General features: G+C 40.0%; 1 protein-coding gene across 1 annotated transcript; it reads left to right on the top strand.

The window, feature by feature from the left end:
• Positions 1 to 602: 602 nt before the first annotated feature.
• LOC101847999 (ADP-ribosylation factor GTPase-activating protein 1) lies at positions 603 to 7,416 on the top strand (the record flags this gene model as incomplete). The annotated part of the gene is given in 6 exon segments (XM_005110272.2): positions 603 to 712; positions 1,074 to 1,245; positions 2,193 to 2,428; positions 3,440 to 3,508; positions 5,527 to 5,635; positions 7,360 to 7,416. Coding segments are annotated over 6 exon segments (753 nt in total), but the record flags the coding sequence as incomplete, so codon positions are not given.
• Positions 7,417 to 9,394: the final 1,978 nt, after the last annotated feature.

The raw sequence follows: 9,394 nt of genomic DNA, 5'->3' as shown, positions 1-9,394 counted from the left end.
CCCCCCCCTTGAATTTAACCATAATCATGTGTGTGTAATTTGATGTATTGCATTTCAAAGGTTTGTTGTCTCTTGCTCATTGAGCGTCAAACATCATCATGTTATAATAATAATTATATCGGCATGTTTGCCGAATAAGTAATGGGTTATAACTATAAGTAAAGTCTAGATCTAGATCTAATTGTCTTTGAAGCCAAAACCCACACTCCATAGTTATGTCATTGTTGTTGGGGGCCACAACCGGACTATCCCATTAGATCTACCTGCTGAAGTTGAAGGTAGGCCCCTATGTAGGCCTAGAATCTAGATCTAGAAATCTAGATCTAGTTGGCCTAACTAGTTAATAAGTTAGCCTAATAATTTATATTATAACATATTTAAATTAGTGTGGTATGTAGAAGTTGCCAACCAACCGCTGTTCTTTGGGCAAGAAATCGGACTCCATGCGAAGGAGTAATTTTTTGGACCGTTCAGGATCAGAGGCAGTTCCAGTGATGTTGTGCTCCAGAGGCAATTCAACAAATTTTCATGCAATTATTAGTGTTGCTTTTCTGTGTAGGTTTGTTTGACTCCTCCTAAGTTGTTAACAATGCTTTTTTCAGAACTGCTTTGAATGCGGTGCTCACAACCCTCAATGGGTCAGTGTGACATATGGAATATGGATCTGTCTAGAGTGCTCTGGAAAGCACCGTAGCCTAGGTGTCCACCTAAGGTAAAGTTCACAATAAATTATTTACCTTGTATGCAATGAGCCCCTTCTAAGATCAAAAAGATCTGTTCCAGTTAAAAATGTCAGAGCAGCTACATTTTCGCTCATGATACCAAGCTATTCTAGACCCTTGAGTCTGAAACATTTTGTTTAATTTGATGAGCATTTTTCAAGATAGAAAATGTATTCTCTTCTAGTATTTTATAAAGTTCTTTATGTTGTGTAAATCTTAAGTATGTTGATTTATGTGTAGAAATAGAAATGATGGGTTTTTAAAAAAGTTTAGATACTTTGCCATGTTGTGTATGTTTCAGCCTGCACTGTATGAACATATTTATTTCTAATGTTTGTCATTGGTTATCAGCTTTGTCCGGTCTGTGTCAATGGATAAGTGGAAAGATTCTGAGCTTGAGAAAATGAAGGCAGGAGGCAACAGGATGTGCAAAGAATTTTTCAAGTCTCAGCCTGACTACAAAGAAGGGATGGGCCTACAGGAGAAATACAACACCAAAGCTGCTGCTCTTCTGAGAGACAAGGTTTGTGCTGTAGACCTAGTGCCATTTAATTACTGATACATTGCATTGTCGTGGATAGGCTACCGGACTCGTAATTGTGAAGTTCAGGGGTTCGAGCCGCGGGCCCGACGTTGTTGTCCTTGGGAAAGGCACTTCTCACGAATTTTCCTCACTTCAACCAGGTGGAAATGGGTACCCGGACATAGACAGCTTGTCAGTATGTTAGTGTTTTAGTGCCTATAAATGGCTGCTTGCACTGTATGCTTCCCAGGAAGTAGAGTTTGTTTCAGAATGCTCTCAGGTCTGCTGGGGTAATAGTATAGATTGTGAAGTGCATAGAGCTTGCTATTTTTTTTAAATGCCTGACGTTTCAGTGCCTTTACAAATGAAGTCTTTTTCCTGTTTGTATTCCATTTTCTGAAAATGTGTAGGTTTATAATGATCTTTCTTTGCCTAGTTTGCCGGTTCTCAAGCATTTTCCAACATAATATGGTGAAACCTTATCACCTCTCCTGACACCACAGGCTATTTTTCAGTGACACTTTTCCCAAAGACGGGACATTAACCATGTTCTTATGCATTGTAGAATTGTAATTGTAAACGGGCCGATTCATCAATGTCATGCTCATAACTGTGCCTGAACTGCAACAGGGAACTGCTGCTTTTTCGTTCCTAATCCTTACTATTGTCATTTTTCCTCTACTTCTTTTGTATATTTGTCACTCTCTTGTGACCTGCTATTTCCAGGGTGCCTTGATAGTCGAAGCAGACTTTGTGCTGTTAAAGCTAAAGAGGTGAGCAGAGTAAGCCTGATTCCCTGTAAGGATTTCTCTTGTGACATCCACCCCTTGGCGCTCATATGACTCTATGCAGTTGCGAGCGCCGTAAAACCTCTACTAAAACTAAAAACTAAAAACAGTGACACTTACAGTGTTAAGAACAAAGTTGGTCTTGTTATTTTTCCTCAGGTGTCAACCGTGGCAGAAGGCAAATCATGGAGTATAGAGTCGTCGTCTGCTAGAAACTACGTGGCATTCCAACCAGCTCGTCTGGCCTCTTCCGCGTCTACATCTCGTCTGTCAGCCAACAACACGTCATCGTCATACAGTGGTGGTGGCGGCGGCAGTTTTCACAACAGCAGCAGCACTGGAGACCTGGGTGGCTCCTACAACAGTGGCTACCAAGACTCTGACTCCCTGTCCAAGTGAGCAGACTGACAGTCTCTTTCTTCTTTAACTCATTGGAGTCACACCACGTTTATTAGAGCATGCAGCATGACGTACGGGTTGTAAAATCCTTTGCTTTTTGGACCACTCTCTGTGTGCAGTTTAATGCGGGTTTTCAGGCCACACTTCCTCTACATGTCCTGCAGCAGCTTGCGTCTTAGAAAGAAGATCATATTTGAAATGGTCAAGTTGAGTTAACAAAACTTCTTTCAGTGTGGTCAGTGATAAGATGGGTGCATCGGTGAATTTGAAGAGAGTTAAGAGTTCCGTACGATACTTCTATAGATCGTAGAATTTTTTAAAAGCGAGACAGGTGTGTGGTTTTATATACGACTTGTCATTAAAGCATGATTAATGGTAGTGAGGTGTCCCATTCATATATGCGATGAACCTTACTGCATTCTCGTCAAATGCATTATTGGTTCATTTTGGAGCTGCACAGAGTGCTAGTTGGCAGATTTCAATAGGTGTGTGTTGAACAAGTTAACTGTCCACCTTTCTTATTTTGGTTTTCCATAATGATTTACAATTTTCTGTACATGTGTGCAAAGATTAGTTGATTTACCACTTTAAGGTTTGAAATTTTTCTACTGCAAGGTGGAATACCAGCAAAAGTTTTCAATAACCACATAAACTTGCCTATGATATTTTTTTAAAGTGGGGTCAAAAAGTATACCTGTCATGTGATACATATGACATTAGCCAAGTTCAGGACCCAATAAAATCACAGTAATGCTGAATAGAATTTTCCAATAAAAATTTACCTTTTTCATTTTTCTGCTAATTTATTAAGATTGTGGGTGGTTGGCGGGTGCTCTTGTGTGATTTACTCCTTCTTTCCTGCCAAACTTTTATTGTCCTTATCTCTGCCTCTGTGTCAGTATTTTTCCTTGTTTTAAAGAGCCCTTGATATTTTTTTGCACCTGCTGAAAGATTGTTGCCCAAATGGAAGTTGTATATTAATGCTTTGTTCTGACTTTTATCTGCAGTGACTACGTGAAGAGACAGAAGGACAACTACTTTAGCAAAGTCCAACAAGAAAATGCCAGCAGACCAGAGTAAGTCCTTAGTGTTGACCGTGACATTTGGTGGCTTTTAAGGACAAGCGGGCAAACCCAGATTTAGGAGGTTTTCAAAAATCTTAACATACACCAAAAGTGGGCATTTCCCTACCTATAGGAGAAGTTTGGTTTCATTGGTGTGTATATTTGTTTGGTTATAGAGAAAACTCTCCTTGTATTTTAACACTTTGCCACCTCCTCTCGCCGATTGCTGATGTTTACCGCCCAGTTCCTTTGGATTTTCCCCAAAAAAAGATGATGGCAAAGGGTTAAAGAAACTAAACAAGGGGCAAAAACTTTACCTTCGATTTTCTCAAAACAGCATTTTTCTGGATAGCCTTCTTGTGCTTAAAAGCTACCAAATGTGATAGTTTTGACTGGCATAGCTGCATGACAGTGATGATGTAGTATTTCTTATGGTTGCAGGAGGAGCTGCATGTCATTCCATTTTCTCCCTTCCAGCCCTATGCTTGTATATTTTCAGCAGCGCTTGTACCTCCCACCGTCCTAAGAGCGTATAATCTGAGTTTCGGGGGGTACCGAATTTGCTCATTTTTCTAAATTAGCTAACCTATTTCAACTTTAATTTTCATAATATTCGTTCATTTACCTTCAAACATTGTTATACGTTATTATCTGAACCTCATTACAAAGATACTACATCACTTTTTAGAATGCATGTCTCTTTTTATGAAATACTGCGCACTGTATTGGCTGGGACTGGGGTGAGGGAGTGAACAAATATGGCTGGGCCTGGAAGGGTTAAGAAGAGTGGTAGTGAAAGTGTTTGGAAATTTGGGGCCTCTGGTCCGTAAGGAGCTCAAGGCCTTTCTATCTTGGATTAATTACCAGGTCATGTGTTACCATGGCTTTGAAGTGACTTTAATTGTGCTGTAAGGGATGTACAATCCCTTTGTTTTTTGGACCATCTTCTGTGAGCCGTTTAATGCAAGCTGTCAGGGCGGTGGTCCTCAACATGTCTTGTGGCAGCTTGCATGTTAGAAAGATCATTACATTTGAATTAGTCAATTTGAATAGACAACACCTCTCTCTATGTGGTCAGTCATAAGCATATGGCGACCTCAGTGCTTTTTTGTCCTGACTTTTTTTTTTTTTTAAATATTGAAAATGTGACTTCTTCTTAAGCTCACTCTTTGTTATGAACTGTTTTCACTGTCATTAAAAATGGAGATAGGACAAGAAAGCACTGAGGTCGCGATTTGTGTGCATCAGTGAATTTGAAGAGAGTCTAAGTTCTGTACAATGCATATGTAGATTGTAGAATGCCAAAAGAAAAAGCATGACAGATATGTGGTTTTATATACAACTTGTCCCAAGAGGCCGTAACAGGGGTCTCTAATAGAAGAACTGAATCTGGATGGCAGAACAAAGAAACTGTTCACAATGGGATTGCAAATGATCCTGACAAGTTAACCCTGTCCGTACGTTGTGGGGTCATTTTGTACCCCAGGGGTTGTATCCTTCACATTTTAGAATACTTCTAGTGCGAAGATCTCTTTGAAACTTTCAGTATTTCTCCAAAAATCATTTTGACAGACTGCTATGCAAAGCGTACGGATCGGATTAACGAGTAAATTTCCTCTTTGGAAAGTGATGGCACAGAGTTCTCCACGTCGTATGGGTATGATAGTAAAACATGACGTATGGATAGGGTTAAGCACACATCAGTGAAATTCCTTTGGATTGGATCAAAGTGGAAAATGTAGATATGCCACTGGTTCAATGCCTGTCCAACAAGTGGCTTGCCTAGATGAAAACCTGTAAGGTAGCTCATTCATTCAGTGACTTGTTCGCAAACATCTGCACTCAAACTGTTTGCAGAGATTAGAATCTAGAGGAGATATTGTGCTTTGAGCATTTGGGTTAAATTTGTTATTAACAAAGTTGATGGTGAATTGCATATATGCAATATTTCTGATTTTTAAATTATTTTTAAAAATAGTTTTTCTTCTAAGAAACTTAACATGGATGTTGTGGCTTTTTTCCTCCCTCAGTCATTTACCTCCGAGCCAAGGGGGAAAGTACACTGGCTTTGGAAACACCCCCTTTGAGTCTGAGAAAAAGGACGATTTTTTTGACAACACAATGTCTTCTTTATCATCGGTAAGTGAACCCATTACTGTCACCCCCCCCGGGGGCAGTGCTGCAGACTGAAATTGTCTTTAGGCCATTCCAAAGAGGGGGGGGGGGGGATATTAACATGTTCTTATGCACAGTCGAATTGTAATTGTAAATGGGCTGATTCATCAATGTCATGCTCATAACTGTACCTGAACTGCAACAGGGAACTGCAGTTTTTTTTTCTTCTAATCCTGACTATCGCCATTGTTCCTCTACTTCTTTTGTATGTATATGTGACTCTTTTGTGACCTGCTTTTTCCTGGGTGCCTTGATAGTCAAGACAGACTTTTGTGCTGTTGAACCTAGAGAGGTGAGAAGAGTAAGCCCGATTCCCTGCAAGGACTTCTGTGTTGACATCCACCCCGTGGGGCTCATATGATCTTATGTAATTGTGAACGCCGTAAAACCTTACTAAAACAAACGGACCTGTTACTGTGCCCAAGTGGCATTCAATACAGCTCAACCTGCTCTAACGGCCACCTGTACAAGACAATCACCTGAACAAGGGGCCTCTTCCCACTTCTTTTCAGAGCATTTATTGTATATTTTATTCGCAGTGCCTGATATGTCAACCTGCCAAAGACAACCAAGGGGGCTCTCGTGGCCTAGAGGTTAAGGTGTTGGCCTCTCATTCAAAGGTCCTTGGTTTGATTCCGGGTAGCGACCAAAAAAAATTTTTCTTCTCTAAAATTGTCTCCTTTCACATCCTTTCCTGATCTCTAACAATGTTCTGTTGTCTGCTTTCATTTCCACTTTCTGCCCCCACCCCCTCACCTCCTTTGCCCCCTCCTCTGGGCTCCTGACTCTTTCTGCAGCCTTTCTACTGCTACTCCTTGGCTCCTCCTAACTGCTGTCTTTCTGCCACACCCCTGATCTTCTGGTAGGAAAGATCTACACCTAGCCTTCTCAGAAAAGGGCAAAAAATCTCGGAGGGCCCGTGTGCAAGTTGCGCACGTTAAAGATCCCTTGGTGGTCTAAAATCGATAATAGTAGGCTTCGGCCGTCACCCGGGCAAAATTCAAAATTTCCTACCAACGAAAAAGTATTAGGTGTGTCCCGCGCGCTCACATGACCTTATGCAGTTGCAAGCGCCGTAAAACCCTATACTAAACAAACAAACAACAAAGACAACCATTCTCCCCTCTACCGTGGGTGGCCATTTTGTTGTCTGTAATTGCCCGTTTTCCTTGGCCTTGTAAATGTGCTGCTTCTTGGCGGAATGCAAGGAGAGAAAAGATAAACAGCAGAGAAGAGGAAAAAAATAGAAAACAGTAAAATTGCTCTAAAATTGCTCTTCTAGGCTAAGTGGAATGACCAAGGCTGTCATCTAATACAGACCTTGCTCAACTGGTTACGAGGGTTTAAAAAAAAAATGGTACTGTGTACTGAATTACTCTTTTTTTCTTCTAACATTGTTCATGCAGAAGTGGGTTGTGTGGTTGCATCCTCAAGGGGAGTGGGGTGGGGTGGGGGGGTTTGCAAAGATGAATATTCTCGAGTGATTCTCATTCTTACCCTTACTCTCTTTTCCTCACTCTTTCTTGGGTATATTTTTAAAACTCCTTTTCCTCACTCTTTTTTTTTTTCACATACACATTTCACTTAATCCAGATTTCTATCACATTTTTGTTTGGACATTTTATTAGTTTTTGGTAAATCCCTACAAAAAAACATTTCAGCTTTTATGTTATTCTGCTTTCTTCTAGGGATGGTCGATGTTTGCCGTCAGTGCTACAAAGTTTGCTTCAGCCGCCTCAGAAAAGGTAGGATTCTTGGTTTTTCCTGTAGTCTCCCACTATTGTGGTGACTCCCTAGTTTTGCATTTTTAGTGGTCAGTCATACTTGGTTTGCATCGCCTAAATTTACAGAATTGTTTGCTCTTAAAAGGAAAATGTTCTTTTCGTTATCAGACTCTGCGTGCTGTGAACAATTGCACCATGAGAACTGAAATTTTGCTTCTACTGTAATGGGTAATAAAACAAAAGTCAATTATTTTTCCCATTGAAATCCATTCCAAGGGCTAGTTTGCTACCTTGTTGTTGATGTAAGCCTCAGTTTGACTGGCTGCTGGACTTGATGCATGTGTGCATTTTTTTGCATTTTGTAGTAACTTAGTTCTCTGTATGTCATGTCGTTGGTTTATTTTGCTCTCTATTTGGGTCTTGGTTTTATTAATGAATTCATCCATGTTAGGTTCAGTGGCTCTAGTATGCTGTCTTTTTTTTTTAATCAGTAAAGCTAGTGAGTTAAAAAAGCAGTTGAAATTGAGTTAGTGTTGTACAATTCAAGTCTGTTGCAAAGAAACTGAATCTGAGTTTTAGTGTAATTGCTCTTTCAACACAATGGTTGGAAAAAGAGTCGGCAGAAGAGAAGGGAGACTTAGTGACTGATTCACCAAACTCATACATTTAGAAAAAGTGTTGTTTTTGTAGCCCCTTTGTCACAGCCTCTTGTTGAAAGTTTTAAAGCTACTTTTGCGCTAGAGAAGTTAGCTACTGGAAGACAAATGCTTCTCATTGTCAGCTGGACATCAAATACTAGTATATTAAAGCCAATGAGGTCTGTGCTGAAAAAAGAATTAAATTAGCAGAATTATAGTTTATTTTGTCTATCAAGTTTGCTTTTTCATATCTTTTAAAGAAGGAATTATGCTTTCTGATGTTGGCTTGTTTTGCATTTTGTTCTGTGGTAATGTTGTTTGCATGTTTTTGTGAGTGTCACATTGTTGTATTGTGTAGTGTAGTGTGTGTGTCACAGTGTTGTGTAGTGTGTGTAACATTGTTTTTTAGTATGTGGTTGTCTTTGTCCTTGACTAATAATCTGTTTTGTTTCCTTCATTTTTTTAGTCTGAAAGTGCATGTGTTTTGAAATTTGGTTTGCGCATTTTGGTGTCTGAGATTGTCGTGGAAATTAGTGTGTGCATGAATCATAATGAATGTGTTTTTATAGATATTTTTTGCATTTTTTTATCTGCTGTGACTTTTTTGTTCTTCGACGAGTTATATGTGCTGGGGGTCAGTGGAGTCATGTTGGGCGAGCAACTATAAGGTCACGGGTTCAGATCTCAGTTGTTGGTGGTTAGCGGGTGCTCTGTTGTGGTTTGCTCTTTCTTTGCTATCAAATATTTATTTTCGTTATCTCTCCTCTTTCTTTTCTTTGTATGTTACTCTCTTGTGACTCCTCTAATACTGGACACTTACATGATCTAATTGCACTGCAAATGCGGTAAACTCAAACTAAAACTAAAAAATCGTAAGATAATAGTTTGGTTTCGAAGCGCAGTCTGGAGCTTGTCGTGTCCTCTGAGAAAAGACACTTTATGCAAATGTTCCTCACTTCACCGGGGCTAAAGATCGGGCAAGATCTTGTCTGTTTGAATGCCAGTAAGATGATAGCTTAGTGACTGAAGTGTCTTTAGGCCATTCCCTAAGGGGGGATGTTGACATGTTCTTTTGCACAGTAGAATTGTTAATGGGCCGATTTATCAATGTCATGCTCATACTGTGCCAGAACAACATAGGGGGAACTGCTGCTTTTTCTTTCCTCATCCTTACTATCGTTATTTTCCTCTACTTCTTTTGTATGTTTGTTACTCTCTTGTGAACTGCTATTTCCCGGTTGCCTTGATAGTCGAAGCAGACTTTGTGCTGTTGAGGCTAGAGAGGTGAGCAGAGTAAGTCTGATTCCGTGTTTGGATTTCTCTGTTGACATTCTCCCCTTGGCGCTCATATTTTGACCTTA

Source organism: Aplysia californica, unplaced genomic scaffold, assembly GCF_000002075.1.
Source record: "Aplysia californica isolate F4 #8 unplaced genomic scaffold, AplCal3.0 scaffold00870, whole genome shotgun sequence".
In the NCBI taxonomy this organism is placed as follows: Eukaryota; Metazoa; Mollusca; class Gastropoda; order Aplysiida; family Aplysiidae; genus Aplysia; species Aplysia californica.
Note: the sequence above shows the minus strand (reverse complement) of the source record. Positions and strands in the feature narration are given on the sequence as shown.